At 33.2% G+C, this 21,236-nt stretch overlaps 3 protein-coding genes across 3 annotated transcripts; 2 read left to right on the top strand and 1 right to left on the bottom strand.

Annotated features, from left to right (window-relative positions):
* Window positions 1-75: 75 nt before the first annotated feature.
* LOC130494725 (pentatricopeptide repeat-containing protein At3g16010-like) lies at window positions 76-752 on the top strand. Its single transcript, XM_056985893.1, has 2 exons — window positions 76-284; window positions 367-752. The coding sequence occupies exons 1-2, from the start codon at window positions 200-202 to the stop codon at window positions 750-752; spliced, it is 471 nt and encodes a 156-aa protein (XP_056841873.1). The 5' UTR covers window positions 76-199.
* A 375-nt stretch (window positions 753-1,127) lies between these two features.
* Window positions 1,128-3,412, top strand: LOC108857223 (pentatricopeptide repeat-containing protein At3g16010). The gene is made up of 2 exons (XM_018631175.2): window positions 1,128-1,348; window positions 1,429-3,412. Exons 1-2 carry the CDS (start codon window positions 1,264-1,266, stop codon window positions 3,270-3,272), a joined length of 1,929 nt encoding a protein of 642 aa, XP_018486677.1. The 5' UTR covers window positions 1,128-1,263; the 3' UTR covers window positions 3,273-3,412.
* A 160-nt stretch (window positions 3,413-3,572) lies between these two features.
* LOC108861215 (MD-2-related lipid-recognition protein ROSY1-like) lies at window positions 3,573-4,667 on the bottom strand. Its single transcript, XM_018635045.2, has 3 exons — window positions 4,568-4,667; window positions 4,159-4,436; window positions 3,573-4,040 (listed from the first exon to the last, which is right to left on the bottom strand). Exons 1-3 carry the CDS (start codon window positions 4,665-4,667, stop codon window positions 3,906-3,908), a joined length of 513 nt encoding a protein of 170 aa, XP_018490547.1. The 3' UTR covers window positions 3,573-3,905.
* Between the last annotated feature and the right edge of the window lie 16,569 nt (window positions 4,668-21,236).

The following is a 21,236-nucleotide window of genomic DNA, read 5'->3' as shown; positions in this document are numbered from 1 at the left end:
CCGTAAAAAAACCCAACCCGAAAACGTATAAACCCGTGATGCTCACGTGCGACTGTCTGACCCCTAAACTGTCTTGTCTTAATTATTCATCCGCCCCTCTGATTGCTAAACCACACCGACGACCGCGACTCCTCCGCATCGCTCTTTAACCGCCGGAATCTTCTCAAGTCTAATACATGTAAAAACCTGTTTATAAAGGATGTCATACATATCGTCTCGATCAATTCTCGTGAAGCGAAGCGTCTCAACGCTACCTCATCTCTCTCAGAGATTTAAACAAACAGGTTATCTGCACACTAACTTCACCGGATTTACATATCAAAAGGTCTCACCTTTATGGTTTTTTTCTGACTGTGTGTTTCGCAGAGAGCGAGATTGTTCAAATGTTCAGTCTCCCAAACCCGGAGGAATCAGAGAACCCTCGAGAGAAGTGGAAACTCTCAAGAAAAGACCCATCAGTCCGTACCCTAGACGAGAGATTCATCCGAATCCTCAAAATCTTCAAATGGGGTCCCGACGCCGAGAAAGCCTTAGAGGTCCTCAAGCTCAGAGTAGACCACCGTCTCGTCCGCTCAGTCCTCGCCATAGAAGACGTCGACATCAACGTCAAGACCCAGTTCTTCAAATGGGCCGGCAAAAGAAGAAACTTCCACCACGACTCCTCCACTTACCTCCCCCTGATACGCTGCCTCGAGGAAGCCAGGCTCTACGGCGAGAAAAAAAAAGGAGCTTCCTTTTTTGTGTTGTGGTGATCAGTCTCAGCTGGAACGGAAGCAAACCCAACTAATTGATTTGGTTTTTGGTTCGGTTTGGTTCAGCAAGCAAAACCAAACAAATTTGAGCTGTAACGAATTTTTCATAACAAGTTTTGTTTTTTTTTTTTTGGTTTTTCTCTTACTAATTTGACCGATTATAGCGATATCTAAACCGATTTTGGTTCAATTTAGAATAGTAATAACAATTAAAACCGAAGAAAATAACCCGAGTTCTTAACTGATATAAAGTTCAGGTTCAATTCGGTGACATTTAAAGAAACCGACAAAAAAACCCGACCCGAAAACGTATAAACCCGTGATGCTCACGTGCGCCTGTCTGACCCCTATAAACTGTCTTGTCTTAATTATTCATCCGCCCCTCCTGATTGCTAAACCACACCGACGACGGCGACTCCTCCGCATCGATCCTTTAACCGCCGGAATCTTCTCCACAGGAAGAGTATATATATCTCAACTCTATACATGTAAAAACCTCCTGCTCACAAAGATGTCGTACATATCGTCTCGATCAATGCTCGTCAAGAGAAGCGTCTCAACATTACCTCATCTCTCTCAGAGATTTAAACAAACAGGTTATCTGCACACTACTACTTCCTCTTTACAGATACAAAGGTCTCACCTTTATGGTTTTCTTTAAACATTTGTTTCGCAGAGAGCGAGATTGTTCAGATGTTCAGTCTCCCAAACCCCGAGGAAGAATCAGAGAACCCTCGAGAGAAGTGGAAACTCTCAAGAAAAGACCCATCAGTCCGTACCCTAGACGAGAGATTCATCCGAATCCTCAAAATCTTCAAATGGGGTCCCGACGCCGAGAAAGCCTTAGAGGTCCTCAAGCTCAGAGTAGACCACCGTCTCGTCCGCTCAGTCCTCGCCATAGAAGACGTCGACATCAACGTCAAGACCCAGTTCTTCAAATGGGCCGGCAAAAGAAGAAACTTCCACCACGACTCCTCCACTTACCTCCCCCTGATACGCTGCCTCGAGGAAGCCAGGCTCTACGGCGAGATGTACAGGACGATACAAGAAGTTGTCCGCAACGCTTACGTCAGCGTGGGCCCAGGAGTGCTCTCTGAGCTTGTGAAGGCCTTGGGGAGAGCTAAGATGGTTGGGAAGGCCTTGTCTGTTTTTTATCAGGCGAAAGGACGCAAGTGCAAGGCTACTTCGAGCACTTACAACTCTGTGATTATGATGCTGGTGCAGGCAGGGATGCACGAGAGAGTTCATGAGGTTTACAGCGAGATGTGTAACGAAGGGGACTGTTTTCCTGATACGGTTACTTACTCTGCGGTTATATCTTCCTATGATAAGTTGGGACGTAACGATTCTGCGGTGAGGTTGTTTGATGAGATGAGGGAGAACGGTTTGGAGCCGACGGAGAAGATATACACTACTCTGATAGGGGTGTACTTTAAGGTGGGGGGAGTTGAGAGAGGTTTGGATCTTTTCGAGGAGATGAGACGAGAAGGTTGTTTGCCTAGTGTTTATACTTACACGGAGCTTGTTAAGGGGCTTGGTAAAGCAGGGAGGGTGGAAGAAGCGTATGGTTTGTATAAGAACATGGTGAGAGACGGGTTGAGTCCTGATGTTGTGTTTTTAAACAATCTGATGAACGTTTTAGGGAGAGTGGGTAGAGTGGAGGAGGTGAGGAGTGTCTTTAACGAGATGGGGAGGTGGAGATGTACTCCCACTGTTGTTTCGTACAACACTGTTATCAAAGCTCTGTTTGAGTCGAGAGCACCTGTTGCGGAAGTGAGTTCTTGGTTTGAGAAGATGAAAGAGGGAGGTGTTTCCCCTAGTGAGTTCACTTACTCGATCATGATAGATGGTTATTGCAAAACCAATAGAGTGGAGAAAGCTCTGTTGCTTCTCGAGGAGATGGATGAGAGAGGGTTTCCTCCCTGTCCTGCAGCGTACTGCAGTCTTATAAACGCGCTTGGGAAGGCGAAAAGATACGAAGCTGCTAATGAGCTGTTTAAGGAGCTAAAAGAGAATTTTGGGAATGTGAGTTCTAGAGTGTACGCTGTGATGATCAAACATTTTGGGAAATGCGGGAAACTAAGTGAAGCTGTGGATCTTTTCAACGAGATGAAGAACCAAGGGAGCGGTCCTGATGTCTATGCTTACAACGCGCTTATGTCAGGGATGGTGAAGGCTGGTATGATAAACGAAGCTCATTCGTTGCTTAGGAAGATGGAAGAGAACGGTTGCAGCGCTGATGTGAATTCGCATAACATCATCCTCAACGGGTTTGCTAGAACTGGTGCGGCGAAAAGAGCTGTAGAGATGTTTGAAGCTATGAAGCGTTCTTCTGGTGGTGTTAAGCCTGATGGTGTCACTTATAATACTCTCCTTGGATGTTTTGCGCATGCTGGAATGTTTGATGAGGCTGCAAGAATGATGGGTGAGATGAAAGAGAAAGGTTTTGTGTATGATGCAATCACTTACTCATCAATACTTGAAGCTGTGGGCAATGTGGATCATGTAAAAGATGTTTAAATCTTTGTAAGAGGGGTGTGAATTCTCAGATTAGAATGAGAAAGAAATCAAATAGAAGCTGAAAAGATGGCTACTTTTTTTTTTCATTTCTTTCACACATTGATGTTTACCTTAGTGATCAGGTCTCAGAAATTGGTTAATAGGCCAGTAAGTAAGTTGTCCTATCTGTGACAAAATCATAAATTCTATTGTGAGAAAAAAACATATTACAATCATAGAACACAACAGGTTCATTCTTCCACACTATGTAATAAGACTACTACAAAAAAAAAAAAGGTTACTGTTTTGGTACACCCACAGTATTCTCCATTCAATCAAATAGAAAAAGCTTTTTGGAACTCTATATATATTCTTGTAAAAGGTACACAAAGTTCTTTTAGCTTAAAGGCTTAAAACTTACACAATTTTTATTTATTTTTCACTGATTAAAATAGAAAAAAAAACAAGAAACAAAGTTGGAGTTCAACTCCTACAAGCGACAGAAACATGAGGAAGATCACTTCTTCTCCTTTTATTTGCAATACAAGAACTTAATAAATAAATAAAAAAAGAACAGATACTTAATCGTCTACTGAATAAAATTTCGGTTTGGAATTTTGGTACGAGTAGAAGTCCTCCGTTTGGTTCAATGGCTTATGCAAGCTCCATGATCGTACCAGGCTGCCTATTAAGAAACGCACTACCACCTTCGGTAATCCAACAAAGGAACACGACGCACATCATTGTGTCTTTCTCTTTCTTGATGCCTACTGTAACAGCATATATCCTCTGAAATATTTCAATAAAACAAAAAGTGGTCTCGTTAATTAGAAAACCCGAAAATGGGAGACCCAACAATTACTGAATTTTCTCTCGGACTAGTTGTTAATGGTAAAAAAAAACTTACTCCTTTTAGCTCTTTGTTACTGAATATTTTAGATAAAGTAAACGAGAAGCGGCCAGGTCTAATGGGGCACCTCACTATATCACACAAGTTGTAGGTTTTAATACTGGAAGTTATAGGGTCGCCTGCCGAGGCTTCCGCGATGGTGAGTTCTACAATTGCTCCATTGGGGATGCTGGCTGTATAACCGGTTATTGTAATGTCTGCATTACTGATACCCGTAATCGGCAATGGGGAGATCTTCACGGTCTCCACATTAACGCGATAGTTTTCATAGCTTCCTACCAAAAGAACAAAAAATGATACCAACATTAATTTACTACAATTATAATTTTCACGATTCAGAGTAATTAACTTTATTTGCCTTTAATTTACCAAAGAGAAGAAGAAAAAAACGTTGACAGCTACTTACCATTGCACGTTCTGAAGTTTGTTCCGCCCAAAACAGCAGGCAAGAAAAAGATTGATACGAGGAGAAGAAGAAACAAAGGATGGGCGTGGGATATCGACATTTATATTAATTAGCTACCGATCCTCAGTAGAAGATGTGACTTTTATGTTTTGTGTTTGTACGTTTATACATGCATGCCTTCGACTTTATAGTCTTGTAGATTATCAGAGTTTTTTTTACTCTCAAAATAGGATCCGTATTATTAGAATAATCTCCCACGTTGTACGCCAGATAATTATATCATGGTTGTTAAAGAAATATTATATATTTCCTTGTCTGATTGGTTTGACAAAAGATGCATGTAATAGATTAGTGTAGCACATGTTGTGCTTACATACATACGCTGATACGCATACAAATAAAGCTTTAAAGTAATATTCCTTTTCCTAGATAAAATCGAATAACTCATGAAATAGAAAGAATTATTTTCAAAGAACACTAAGCAATAAAAAGCAGGAAATTAAGCTAGCTGAGTTCAATCTAATCAAAGAAAATTGACATTCTGAGATGAAGAAAAAAAAACTTAAAACAGTTTTAGAGATGTTTTAAAACTTCAAAGTAGGGAAGAAGAATCTTCGAGCAATGGGGTTGCATTGACTTCAAAACAACGCTAATTATGTTGTTTAAAAATAATTTAATATTAATATTTAATTCAATTAATTAATTACTTAAACTACAAACTAAGCTAATTATGTTATTTAAAATAATTATTTCTAATACATGCCTCCTTTTTACTCTATAGTCAGTAGATTATCAGATTTTGCTATTCAAATTACAACCCTATAGATTTTGCATACAATTTTTATTCAAGAAGTGCATTTACACATTTGTGAAAACATTTCTAAATATAGAAAAGAAATTACAAATTTAGGAAGATATCATACATGTTCAAGAAGATCTTCCTAAACTCAAATCATGAAAATAGTATACATATTCATGAAGGTTTTCTAAATATTTTTAATGAAAATTGTGTTATTTAGTTTTTTTCTGAAAAATAGTTTTGAAAAAATTGAAAAATAAATATTATTTTTACTTTAATTATTTATATATTTTATATTTTAATAAATAATTAGTTACCTTTTGATAAAACATATTTTAGTCGTTTTGACTTTTTGGTTCTATTTTAAGGATAAAATCTTAAAATGAATTATTTAGGAGAATTGCCAAAAAATCTAAATAATACAAATTTAATTCCAAATCATTCAAAATAATTAATTATATTAGAACCAATTTATATAATATTTTTTATGTTTAGATACATTTAATATTTAAGAATTATGCAATCCGAATTATAATAAACAGCATATCTTCTCATATGTTATATACAAGAACAACCATACCAATTCTTTTAACAATTACAAAATATTTAATAACTTTTCAACTAGAAATAATTATAAGAAAATTAAAATATATAATACATAAGTTATAAATACAGTTCAACTAATCATAAAACAAATATCAAAAGTTAATATAAAAATAAATCATTATCTATATTTTTAAAAATTATATATTTTTATAGTATTCACTTATTTGCTCAAGTTAAACCTAGTGGAAATAAAAGTAACAATAAAACCTTTTTCAAAAATAAAAGTAACAAGAAAATACATGTATTAGTGAACCATAAATAATACAAAATTTTACATTTTTTATTTAAATACATTTTTATTTTAAGAAAATACATCTACTAATAATAGGAATCCCAAACAATGTTGAAAAGTTATGAATTTTTATAGAAATTTTATTTTTTGTTAAAAATTGTGTCTTTTCATTATTTGTTTAAATATTTGTGTATTAGTTAGTATTTAAATTGAAAACATGTAATTATTTAAATGAAACGATGTGACTATTCATATATGTATCATTTCAAAATAACTACTTTTAAATTGAAAATATATGACTATTTAAATTGAAAACTGCAACTATTCATATAATTATCATTTTAAAATAACTACATTTAAATTAAAAATTTGTGACTATTCATATATATAGAAAGTTGCATCTCTTAATTTTTTGTACAAATATTTATGTATTTTCGTTTTTATTATGCTTTTATCTATTTATTAATATTTCATAAATATTTGTAACTTTTTATATCTAAAAATCAGTGTATTAAAATGAAAAATTAAATCTCTTGAGTTTTATACATGAAAGTTTCATCTCCTATATGGTTTACATGAAAAAAACCGTAACATTGTTGAAAAATTGTGTATTTTTGAATAAATTTTATTTCTTGTTAAAATTTATATATTTTCATTATATATTAAGGTGTGTCTTTTTATTTTTGTTTCAAGAGTTGTGTATAAGTTAGTATTTAAATTTTATACAAATATGTTTGTTTTCAAATTTGCATATTACACATATCTAATGATTTTGTATATTACACATATCTAATGATTTCAAATTTGCATATTACAAATATGTTTGTTTTCAAATTTGCATATTACACATATCTAATGATTTTGTAATACTAACTAAATCAAATTATTTTAAGAGGCGTTCGTACTTCTTCGTTGACGACATAATAAAAGATATATTTTTATTTAAAAAGATTTTAATCTTTCAAAAGATATTTTTTATTTATTATAAAGTTATATAATTTAAATTTTAGAGTAACTTACTTAAATTAATAAAAGATGTATAAATGTTTTGGTATGAAAACATATAATTATTTATACAGTATTTTCACTCTATATCCAAACTTTTTTGTGGAATGTCATAAGATTTCTTGGAGTGTTCTAAGAAGTTCTTAAACTGTATTTGAACGTCACTACCGTATCCATTGGTTTGTTTCGAAGCAATTTTGAGAGATTTTGGAGTTATTTAAATGCATAACTACACATAATTTTCAGAATTTCCAGAGTTTTATGAACTTGATGTGATCGTCATTACCCTGCCCACATGTGCATTTTAAGCAACTTTCAGAGATTTTGAATTTTTTGAAATGTATAATTGCACAGAATCTTCATAATTTTATCTATTGATTGAGAACTAACTATTGTGATATTGAGCTCATCTTTTCAAAAACAGTAAACATTTTGATTAACTTTCTAATGCCACCAGTTTGAAGACAATCGGATCCTTAGTCAAAAGTTTTGATAATTTTACTGAAGAGTGGTCGTTTGATGAAAATGAAACTTAATATCCCAAGCCATCTGTCATAAGATTTCTTTGGAAAGTCATAAGACTTCTTTGGAATGTCATAAGACTTCTTTGGAATGTTTTGAAACATTCCTAAACTGTATTTAAACGTCATTACCCTATCCACTGGTTTGTTTCGAGCAATTTTGGAAGATTTTAGAGTTATTTAAATACATAACTATACAAAAAATTTAGAAAGTTTAAAAATTTCAGAGTTTTATGAACTTAACAAGTTATGAAGTTTTACTGAAGAGTGGTCGTTTAACGCACGAAGAAGAAACTTAATATCGTAAGACATCTGTGGACATTGCACATAAGGTTGTGGAATATCACACATCCTTAGAATGTCATAAGACTTCTTTGAAATGTCATAAGACTTTCTTGGAATGTCCTGAGACGTTCCTAAACTGTATTTGAACGTCATTACTGTATCCATTGGTTTATTTCGAACAATTTAGAGAGATTTTAGAGTTATTAAAATACATAACTGCACAAAGTTTTTAGAATTTTCAGAAATTTCAGGGTTTTATGAACTTTATGTGATCGTCATTACCCTGCCCACTGATACGTTTTAAGTAACTTTGGAAGATTTTGAGTTTTTTTTGTAATGTATAATTGCACATAATCTTCAAAATTTTATCTATTGATAGAGAACTAGATGTGGTGAAATTGAGCTCATCTTTTCAGAAACGGTAGAGATTTTGATTAGCTTTCCAATGCCACTAGTTTGAGGTCAATCGGGGTTCTTAGTCAAAAGTTTTGATAATTTTACTGAAGAGTGGTCGTTTGACGCACGAAGAGGAAACTTAAGATCGTAAGCCATCTGTGGACATTGCACATATGGTTGTGGAATGTAAGCAGACATTCTTGGAATGTCATAAGACTTCCTTGGAATGTCCTCAAACGTTCCTAAACTGTATTTGAGCATCATTACCCTATTTTAGTTTGTTTCGAGCAATTTTGGGAGATTTTAAAGTTATTTAAATTCATAACTGCACAAAACATTCAAAATTTTCAGAAATTTAAGAGTTTTATGAACTTAACAATGCCACCAGTTTGAGGTCAATCGGAGTCCTTAGTCAAAAGTTATGATAGTTTTACAGAAGAGTGGTCGTTTGACGTACGAAGAAGAAATTTAATATCTTAAGATATTTGTGGACATTGCACATAAGGTTGTGGAATGTCACCAGACATCTTTGGAATGTCATAAGACTTCTTTGGAATGTCATAAGACTTTTTTGGAATGTCTAGAGAAGTTCCTAAATTATATTTGAACGTCATTATTGTATCTACTGGTTTGTTTCGAAATTTATTGGGAGATTTTGGAGTTATTTAAATACATAACTGCACAAAAAATTCAGAATTTTCAGAAATTTCAGGGTTTTATGAACTTTATGTGATCGTCATTACCCTGTCCACTGTTACGTTTTAAGAAACTTTGGTAGATTTTGAGTTTTTTTGTAATATATAATTGCACATAATCTTCAAAATTTTATCTATTGATAGAGAACTAACTATGGTGAAATTGAGCTCATCTTTTAAGAAACGGTAGAGATTTTGATTAGCTTTCCAATGCCACCAGTTTGAGGTCACCCGGGGTTCTTAGTCAAAAGTTTTGATAATTTTACTGAATAGTGGTCGTTTGACGCACGAAGAGGAAACTTAATATCATAAACCATCTGTGGACATTGCACATAAGGTTGTGGAATGTAAGCAGACATCCTTGGAATATCATAAGATTTCTTTGGAATGTCATAAGACTTCCTTGGAATGTCATGAAACATTCCTAAACTGTATTCAAACGTCATTACCCTATTTTGGTTTGTTTCGAGCAATTTTGGGAGATTTTGGAGTTATTTAAATTCATAACTGCACAAAACTTTCAGAATTTTTAGAAATTTCAGAGTTTTATTAACTTAACAATGCCACCAGTTTGAGGTCAATCGGAGTCCTTAGTCAAAAGTTATGATATGTTTATTGAAGAGTGGTCGTTTGACGCAAGAAGAGAAAACTTAATATCCTAAGACATCTATGGACATTGCACATAAGGTTGTGGAATGTCACCAAACTTCCTTGGAATGTCATAAGACTTCTTTTAAATGTCATAAAACTTCCTTGGAATGTCCTGAGACGTTCTTAAACTGTATTTGAACGTCATTACCGTATCCATTCGTTTATTTCGAACAGTTTTGGGAAATTTTGGAGCTTTTTAAATACATAATGTCCAAAATTTTCAGAATTTTCAGAAATTTCAGAGTTTTATGAACTTTATACATAGTGTCCACTGTTACGTTTTAAGAAACTTTGGGAATTTTTGAGTTTTTTTGTAATGTATAATTGCACATAATCTTCAAAAATTTATCTATTGATAAAGAACTAACTTTGGTGAAATTGAGCTCATCTTTTAAGAAACGGTAGAGATTTTGATTAGCTTTCCAATGCCACCAGTTTGAGGTCACCCGGGGTTCTTAGTCAAAAGTTTTGATAAATTTACTGAAGAGTGGTCGTTTGACGCACGAAGAGGAAACTTAATATCTCAAGCCATATGTGGACATTGCACATAAGGTTGTGGAATATAAGCAGACATCCTTGGAATGTCATAAGACTTCTATGGAATGTCATAAGACTTCCTTGGAATGTTCTAAGACGTTCATAAACTGTATTTAAACGTCATTACCCTATTTTATTTTTTTCGAGCAATCTTGGGAGATTTTGGAGTTATTTAAATTCATAACTGCACAAAACTTTAAGAATTTTCAGAAATTTCTAAGTTTTATGAACTCAACAATGCCACCAGCTTGAGGTCAATCGGGATCCTTAGTCAAAAGTTATGATAGTTTTACTGAACAGTGATCGTTTAACGCACGAAGAAGAAATTTAATATCCTAAGACATCTGTGGGCATTGCACATAAGGTTGTGGAATGTCACCAAACATCCTTGGAATGTCATAAGACTTCCTTGGAATGTAATAAGACTTCCTTGGAATGTTCTAAGACGTTCCTAAAATGTATTTGAACGTCATTACTATATCGACTGGTTTGTTTCGAACAATTTTGGGAGATTTTGGAGTTAATTAAATACATAACTGCACAAAATTTTCAGAGTTTTCAGAAAACTTCAGAGTTTTATAAACTTTATTTGATTGTCATTACCCTGCCCACTGGTACGTAGTTTGAGTTTTTTTGTAATGTATAATTGCACATAATCTTCTATTGCTACCAATTTGAGGTCAATCGGGGTCCTTAGTCAAAAGTTATGATAGTTTTACTGAAGAGTGGTCGTTTGACGCACGAAGAGAAAACTTAATATCCCAAGACATATGTGGACATTGCACATAAGGTTGTGGAATATCAGCAGACATCTTTGGAATGTCATAAGACTTCTTTGGAATGTCATAAGAGTTTCTTGGAATATTTTGAGACGTTCCTAAACTGCATTTAAACGTCATTACCCTATCCACTGGTCTGTTTCGAGAAATTTTGGGAGATTTTGGAGTTATTTAAATGCATAACTACACATAATCTTCAGAATTATATCTACTGATAAAGAACTAGCTAGGGTGATTTTGAGCTCATTTTCTCACAAACGGTAGAGATTTGATTATCTTAACAATGCCACCAGTTTAAAGTCAATCGGGTCCATAGTCAAGAGTTATAATAATTTTACTGAAAAGTGGTCATTTGACACGCAAAGAAGAAACTTAATATCCTAAGACATATATGGACAATGCACATAAGGTTGTGGAATGTCACCATACATCTTTGGAATGTCATAAGACTTCCTTGGAATGTCATAAGACTTCCTTGGAATGTCATAAGACTTCCTTGAAATGTCCTGAGACGTTCCTAAACTGTATTTGAACGTCATTACTGTATCCACTGGTTTGTTTCGAACAATTTTGGGAAATTTGAGAGTTATTTAAAAACATAACTGCACAAAATTTTCAGAATTTTAAGAATTTTTTGAGTTTTATGAACTTAACAATGCCACCAGTTTGAGGTCAATCAGGGTCCTTAGTCAAAATTTATGATAGTTTTATTAAAGAGTGGTCGTTTAACGCACGAAAAAAAAATTTAATATATTAAAACATATGTGGACATTGCACATAAGGTTGTGGAATGTCACCAGACATCCTTGCAATGTCACCAGACATCCTTGGAATGTCATAAGACTTCTTTGGAATATCATAAGACTTCCTTGAAATGTCCAGAGACGTTCCTAATTAAATTTGAACGTCATTATTGTATCCACTTGTTTGTTTCCAACAATTTTGGTAGATTTTGGAGTTATTTAAAAAACATAACTGCACAAAATTTTCAGAATTTTTAGAAATTTTAGGGTTTTATGAACTTTATGTGATCGTCATTACCCTGCCCACTGGTACGTTTTTAGCAACTTTGGGAGATTTTGATTTTTTTGTAATATATCTTGATGTTATATTTTCTCTTTTTTGGTATATGGAGTCAGAACCTCTTATAACTCATTTGAACCAAATATCTATATAAAAACTAGAAAGATTACTATAATAACACTAATTCATCTTTTTATTACTAGATTAGTTTGTTTATTTTTTTAATTACTAGAATATTTTGCATACTCATTATACCCTTTTTCTTTGTTAAAAAACATATTACCAAAAACGCCATTATTATTTTTTGCCACATCATCAAAAATCTGCCGTAAATAAATAAAAATATTTATCGAATAAAATCTATGACACACGAGAGAACAGTTTTTCTACTTTCTGGCATATGTATTATCTATCGAAAACTTATCAAAATAGACTTAAAATTGTTAAAGAATTTTAGGAATAAGTCCACCATACGTTACAGTAGATTTGTTTACGTTGAAAGATTTTTTTCAGTTGACAGCTTTATATGGCAGATTTTTAATATGTGGAATATTTTCACACAGTAAACGAAATTTGTCTCGTAGACTTTTTAATAGTTTGGCAGATTATTTTTTTTTCGAGGTAACATACATATTTTATTCGTTTATACACGACAAACTTTTCGAATAAGAATGCTTGCAGCAGACTTATAAATTAATAACATAACTAACTATAAATGTTAGCATACTTTTTCTACGTCATGACAGATCTTCACGAGTAATATGTAGTAACAGACTTTTTAACCTTGATTCCGGTTTAGTAATTGAACCAATTATAATTAAAAATTTCAGTTAGCTAATTAAAATTAATAAATTTTGGTCAACTAATTGAATAAAAAATTGACCACTGACCACCATCAGTTACTAAAACCTAGGTCTAGCCGTAAAATTTCTTCTCCAAGTCACTATAAGAAACGACCTAGAAAAAATAGAATAAATGGTCAATTTGTCATCAGTTGGTCACAATTGTAAAATATGTCATGTTGCTTAGATAATTTGTTCTCATTTGCTATTGTTTCTAGACATATGTAGACATTGCACATAAGGTTGTGGAATGTCACGAGACATCCTAGGAATGTCATAAGACTTCTTTGGAATGTCATAAGACTTCCTTGGAATATCATGAGACGTTCTTAAATTGTATTTAAACTTTATTACCCTATTTTAGTTTGTTTTGAGCAATTTTGGGAGATTTTGGAGTTATTTAAATTCATAACTGCACAAAACTTTTAGAAATTTCATAAGGGTTCTTTGGAATGTCATAAGATTTCCTTAGAATGTCATAAGACTTTTTTGGAATGTCATAAGACTTCCTTAAAATGTTCTGAGACGTTCCTAAAATGTATTTGAACATCTTTACTGTATCCACTAGTTTGTTTTGAACAATTTTGGGTGATTTTGGAGTTACTTAAATACATAACTACAAAAAAATTTCAGAATTTTTCAGAAATTTCAAGGTTTTATGAACTTTATGTGATCGTCACTACCGTGCCCACTGGTACGTTTAAGCAACTTTGGGAGATTTTGAGTTTTTTATGGAATGTATAATTGCACATAATCTTCAAAATTTTATCTATTGATATAGAACTAGATAGCGGTGAAATTGAGCTCATCTTTTCAGAAACGGTAGAGATTTTAATTAGCTTTCCAATGCCACCAGTTTGAGGTCAATCGGGGTTCTTAGTCAAAAGTTTTGATAGTTTTACTGAAAAGTGGTCGTTTGACGCACAAAGAGGAAACTTAATAGTCTAAGACATCTCTGGACATTGCACATAAGGCTGTGGAATGTCAGCAGACAACCTTGGAATGTAATAAGACTTCTTTGGAATGTCATATGAGTTCCTTGAAATATTCTGAGACGTTCCTAAACTGTATTTAAACGTCATTACCCTGTCCACTGTTTTGTTTCGAGCAATTTTGGGAGATTTTGGAGTTATTTAAATGCATAATTACACAGAATCTTTAGAATTTTATTTATTGATAGAGAACAAGTTATGGTGATTTTGAACTCATCTTTTCACAATTGATAGAGATTTTGATTATCTTAACAGTGCCATCAGTTTGAGGTCAATCGGGTCCTTAGTCAAGAGTTATAATAATTTTACTGATAAGTGGTCGTTTGACGCACAAAGAAAAAACTTAATATCCCAAGACATATATGTGGACAATGCACATAAGGTTGTAGAATGTAAGCAGACATCCTTGGAATGTCATAAGACTTCTTTGGAATGTTATAAGACTTCCTTAGAATGTCATAAGACTTCCTTGGAATGTCATGAAATGTTCCTAAACTTTATTTAAACGTCATTACCCTATTTTGGTTTGTTTCGAGCAATTTTAGGAGATTTTGGAATTATTTAAATTCATAACTGCACAAAACTTTCAAAAAATTTATAAGACTTCTTTGGAATGTCATAAGACTTCTTTGGAATGTACTGAGACGTTCTTAAACTATATTCGAATGTCATTACTGTTTCCACTCGTTTATTTCAAATAAATTTAGGAGATTTTGGAGTTGTTTAAATACATAACTGCACAAAATTTTCCGAATTTTCAAAAATTTCAGAGCTTTATGAACTTTATGTGATCGTTATTACCCTGCCTACTGGTACATTTTAAGCAACTTTGAGAGATTTTGAGTTTTTTTGTAATGTATAATTGAACATAATCTTCAAAATTTTATCTATTGATAAAGAACTAGCTATGGTGAAATTGAGTTCATCTTTTCAGAAACGGTAGAGATTTTGATTAGCTTTCCAATGCCACCAGTTTGAGGTCAATCGGGGTTTTTAGTCAAAAGTTTTGATAATTTTACTGAAAAGTGGTCGTTTGACGCACGCAGAGGAAACTTAATATCCTAAGCCATCTGTGGACATTGCACATAAGGTTGTGGAAAGTCAACATACATCCTTGGAATGTCATAAGACTTCTTTGGAATGTCATAAGATTTCTTTGGAATGTCCTCAAACGTTCCTAAACTGTATTTGAATGTCATTACCCTATTTTGATTTTTTTCGAGCAACTTTGGGAGATTTTGAAGTTATTTAAATTCATAACTGCACAAAACTTTAAGAATTTTTAGAAATTTCAGAGTTTTATGAACTTAACAATGCCACCAGCTTGAGGTTAATCGGGGTCCTTAGTCAAAAGTTATGATTGTTTTACTGAACAGTGATCGTTTAACCCACTAAGAAGAAATTAAATATCCTAAGACATCTGTGGACATTGCACATAAGGTTGTGGAATGTCACCAACCATCCTTGGAATGTCATAAGACTTCTTTGGAATGTCATAAGACTTCATTGGAATGTCATAAGACTTCTTTGGAATGTCCTGAGACATTCCTAAAATGTATTTGAACGTCATTACTGTATCGACTGGTTTGTTTCGAACAATTTTGAGAGATTTTGGAGTTATTTAAATACATAACTGCACAAAAATTTTAGAATTTTCAGAAAATTCATAGTTTTATGAACTTTATATGATTGTCATTACCTTGCCCAATGGTACGTATTAAGCAACTTAGGGATATTTTGAGTTTTTGTAATGTATAATTGCACATAATCTTCAAAATTTTATCTATTAATATAAAACTAGCTATGGTGAAATTGAGCTCTTCTTTTCATAAACGATAGAGATTTTGATTAGCTTTCTAATGCCACCAGTTTGAGGTCAATCGGGGTTCTTAGTCAAAAGTTATGATAGTTTTACTGAAGAGTGGTCGTTTGACGCACGAAGAGAAAACTTAATATCGTAAAACATCTGTGGACATTGCACATAAGGTTGTGGAATATCAGCAGACATCTTTGGAATGTCATAAGACATCTTTGGAATGTCATAAGACTTCTTTGGAATGTCATAAAAGTTCCTTGGAATATTCTGAGACGTTCCTAAACTGTATTTAAACGTCATTATCCTATCCACTGGTTTGTTTCGAGCAATTTTGGGAGATTTTGGAGTTATTTAAATACATAACTACACATAATCTTCAGAATTTTATCTATTGATAGAGAACTAGCTATGGTGATTTTACGCTCATCTTTTCACAAACAGTAGAGATTTTGATTATCTTAACAATGTCACCAGTTTAAATTCTATCAGGTCCTTAGTCAAGAGTTATAATAATTTTACTGAAAAGTGGTCGTTTGACGCACGTAGAAAAAACTTAATATCCTAAGACATATATGGACAATGTATAATTACACATAATCTTCAAAATTTTATCTATTGATAGAGAACTAACTATGGTGAAATTGAGCTCATCTTTTCAGAAACGGAGAGGTTTTGAATAGCTTTCCAATGCCACGAGTTTGAGGTCAATCGGGGTTCTTAATCAAAAGTTTTGATAATTTTACAGAAGAGTGGTAGTTTGACGCACGAAGAATAGACTTAATATCCTAAGCGATCTGTGGACATTGCACATAAGTTTGTGGAATGTAAGCAGACATCCTTGGAATGTCATAAGACTTCTTTGGAATGTCATAAGACTTCCTTAGAATGTCCTAAGACGTTCATAAACTGTATTTATAAATGTCATTACCCTATTTTGGTTTTTTCGAGTAATTTTGAGAGATTTTGGAGTTATTTAAATTAATAACAGCACAAAACTTTCAAAAATTTCAGAGTTTTATGAACTTAACAATGCTACAAATTTGAGGTCAATCGGGGTCCTTACTCAAAAGTTATGATAGTTTTACTGAATGGTGGTCGTTTAACGCACGAAGAAGAAATTTAATATCTTAAGACATATGTGGACATTACACATTAGGTTGTGGAATGTCACCAAACATCCTTGGAATGTCATAAGACTTCTTTGGAATGTCATATGACTTCCTTGGAATGTTCTAAGACGTTCCTAAATTGTATTTGAACGTCATTATTGTATCCACTGGTTTGTTTCGAACAATTTTGGGAGATTTTGGAGTTACTTAAATATATAACTGCACAAAATTTTCAGAAATTTCAGAGCCTTATGAACTTTTTGTGATCGTCATTATCCTACCCAGTGGTACGTTTTAAACAAATTTGGGAGATTTTGAGTTTTTTTTAATTGTATAATTGCACAGAATCTTCATAATTTTATCTATTTATAGAGAACTAGCTATGGTGATATTGAGCTCATCTTTCGGAAACATTACAGATTTTGATTAGCTTTCCAATGCCACCATTGAGGTCAATCGGGGTTCTTAATTAAAAGTTATGGTAGTTTTACAGAAGAGTGGTTGTTTGACGCACGAAAAATAAACTTAATATCCTAAGACATATGTGGACATTGCAAATAAGGTTGTGGAATGTCACGTGACATCTTTGGATTGTCATAAGACTTCTTTGGAATGTCATAGGACTTTCTTGTAATGTCCTCGATAAAAAGTTATGATAATTTTAATGAAGTGTGGTCGTTTGACGCTTGAAGAGGTAACTTTCTATTCTAAAACATCTGTGGACTTCCAGAGACAGTTGTATAATGTCCTGTGACATTTTTGAAATGTCTGTAAACGTCATTACCTTGCCCACTTGTACATTTTAAGCAACTTTTGGAGATTTTTAGTTTTCTTAGAAGTATAATTGCAAATAATTTTCACAATTTTATCTATTGATAGAGAACTAGCTATGATGAAATCGTGCTCATCTTTTGAGTAACGGTAGAGATTTTGATAAGCTTTCCAATGCCACCAGTTTGAGGTCAATTGGGATTTTTAGTCAAAAGTTATGATAGTTTTACTGAAGAGTGGTCGTTTGACACTCGAAGAAAAACTTAATATCCTAAGACATATGTGGACATTGCACATAAAGTTGTGGAATGTCACCACACATCTTTTGAATATCATAAGACTTCTTTGTAATGTCATATGAGTTCTTTGGAATATTTTGAGAGGTTACTAAACTGTATTTAAACGTCATTACTCTATCCACTGGTTTGCTTCGAATATTTTTGGGAGATTTTGGAGTTATTAAAACATAACTGCACAGAATCTTCAGAATTTTATTTATTGATAGAGAACTATCTATGGTGATTTTGAGTTTATCTTTTCAAAAACGGTAAAGATTTTGATTAACTTATAGAACAATGCCACCAGTTTGAGGTCAATCAGGTCCTTAGTCAAGAGTTATGATAATTTTACTGAAAAATGGTCGTTTGACGCACGAAGAATAAACTTAATATCCTAAGACATATGTGGACAAAACACATAAGCTTGTGGAATTTCACCAGAAATATTTGGAATGTCATAAGACTTCCTTGAAATGTCTTGAGATGTTCATAAACTGTATTTGAACGTCATTATTGTATCCACTGGTTTGTTTCGAACAATTTTGGGAGATTTTGGAGTTATTTAAAAACATAACTGCACAAAAATTTTAGAATTTTCAGGAATTTCAGAATTTTATGAACTTAACAATGCCACCAGTTGAGGTCAATCGGGGTCCTTAGTCAAAAGTTATGATAGTTTTAATGAAGAGTGGTCGTTTGACGCACCAAAAAGAAACTTAATATCCTAAAATATATGTGGACATTGCACATAAGGTTGTGGAATGTATGGTGACATCTTTCGAATGTCATAAGACTTTCTTGGAATGTCATAAGACTTCCTTGGAATGTCATAAGACTACCTTGTAATGTCCTAAGACGTTCATAAGTATTTGAACGTAATTATTGTATCCACTGGTTTGTTTCGAACAATTTTGGGGGATTTTGGAGTTATTTAAATGCATAACTGCACAAAAGTTTCGGAAATTTCAAAAATTTCAGAGTTTTATGAACTTTATGTGATCGTCAATACATTGCCCACTGGTACGTTTTAAGCAACTTTGAGAGATTTTGAGTGTTTTTTGTAATGTATAATTGCATATAATCTTCAAAATTTTATATATTGATAGAGAACTAGCTATGGTGAAATTGAGCTCATCTTTTCAGAAACGGTAGAAATTTTGATTAGCATTCCAATGCCACCAGTTTTGAGGTTAGTCGGGGTTCTTAGTCAAAAGTTGTGATAATTTTACTGAAAAGTGGTCGTTCGACGCACGAAGAGAAAACTTAATATCCTAAGCCATATGTGGACATTGCACATAAGGTTGTGGAATGTAAACAGACATCCTTGGAATGTCATAAGGCTTCTTTGAAATGTCATAAAGCTTCCTTGGAATGTCATAAGACTTCCTTGGATTGTCCTGAGACGTTCCTAAACTGTATTTTAATGTCATTACCCTATTTTGATATGTTTTGAGCAATTTTGGGAGATTTTGGAGTTATTTAAATATATAACTGCTCAAAATTTTCAGAGTTTTATGAACTTAACAATGCCACCAGTTTGAGGTCAATCGGGGTTCTTAGTAAAAAAGTATGATAGTTTTACTGAAGAGTGATCTTTACGCACGAAGAATAAACTTAATATCCTAAGACATCTATGGACATTGCACATAAGATTGTGTAATGTCACCAGACATCTTTGGAATGTCATAAGACTTCTTTGGAATATCATAAGACTTCTTTGGAATGTCATAAGACTTCCTTAAACTGTATTTGAAGGTCATTACTTTATCCACTCGTTTATTTCGAACAATTTTGGGAGAATCTGAGATTATTTAAATATATAACTGCACAAAATTTTCAGAATTTTCAAAAATTTCAGGGTTTTATGCACTTTATGTTATCGTCATTACCCTGCCCACTGATACGTTTTAAGCAATTTTGGGAGATTTTGAGATTTTTTGTAATGTATAATTGCACATAATCTTCAAAATTTTATATATTGATAGAGAACTAACTATGGTGAATTGAGCTCATCTTTTCAGAAACGGTAGAGATTTTGAATAGCTTTCCAATGCCACTAGTTTGAGGTCAATCAGGGTTTTTAGTCAAAAGTTTTGATAATTTTACTGAAGAATAGTAGTTTGACGTACGAAGAGAAAACTTAATATCCTAAGCCATCTGTGGACATTGCACATAAGGTTGTGGAATGTAAGCAGACATCCTTGTAATGTAATACGACTTCTTTGGAATGTCATAAGATTTCCTTGGAATGTCCTGAGACGTTCCTAAACTGTATTTAAACGGCATTACCCTATTTTGGTTTGTTTCGGGCAATTTTGGGAGATTTTGGAGTTATTTAAATTCTTAACTGCACAAAACTTTCAAAATTTTCAGAAATTTCAGAGTTTTATGAAATTTACAATTCTATCAATTTGAGGTCAATCAGGATCCTTAGTCAAAAGTTATGATAGTTTTACTGAAGAGTGGTCGTTTAAGAAGAAATTTAATATATTAAGACATATGCAGACATTGCACATAAGGTTGTGGAATGTCACCAGACATCTTTAGAATGTCACCAGACATCCTTGTAATATCACCAGACATCCTTGGAATGTCACCAGACATCCTTGGAATGTCACCAGACATCCTTGGAATGTCACCAGACATCCTTGGAATGTCATAAGACTTCTTTGGAATGTCATAAGACTTCCTTTGAATGTCCTGAGATGGTCCTAAATTGTATTTGAACGTCATTATTGTATCCATTGGTTTGTTTCGAACAATTTTGAGAGATTTTGGAGTTATGTAAATACATAACTGCACAAAATTTTCTGATATTTCAGAAATTTCAGAGATTTATGAAGTTTTTGTGATCGTCATTATCATGCCCACTGGTACGTTTTAAACAACTTTCGGAGATTTCGATTTTTTATTTAAATGTATAATTGCGCATAATCTTCATAATTTTATCTACTGATAGAGAACTAGCTATGGTGATATTGAGCTCATCTTTTCAGAAACGTTACAGATTTTGGTTAGCTTTCCAATGCCACCATTGAGGTCAATCGGGGTTCTTAGTTAAAAGTTATGGTAGTTTTACAGAAGAGTGTTTGTTTGACGCACGAGGAATAAACTTAATATCCTAAGACATTTGTGGACATTGCACATAAGGTTGTGGAATGTCACCAGACATCTTTGGAATGTCATAAGACTTCTTTGGAATGTCATAGGACTTTCTTGGAATGTCATAGGACTCTTTTGGAATGTCCTCGGTAAAAAGTTATGATAGTTTTAATGAAGTGTGGTCGTTTGACGCTTGAAGAGGTAAATTACTATTCTAAAACATCTGTGGA

Source organism: Raphanus sativus, chromosome 5, assembly GCF_000801105.2.
Source record: "Raphanus sativus cultivar WK10039 chromosome 5, ASM80110v3, whole genome shotgun sequence".
Classification (NCBI taxonomy): Eukaryota; Viridiplantae; Streptophyta; class Magnoliopsida; order Brassicales; family Brassicaceae; genus Raphanus; species Raphanus sativus.
The sequence above is the reverse complement of the archived record's forward strand: the minus strand, read 5'-3'. Positions and strand labels throughout refer to the sequence as shown.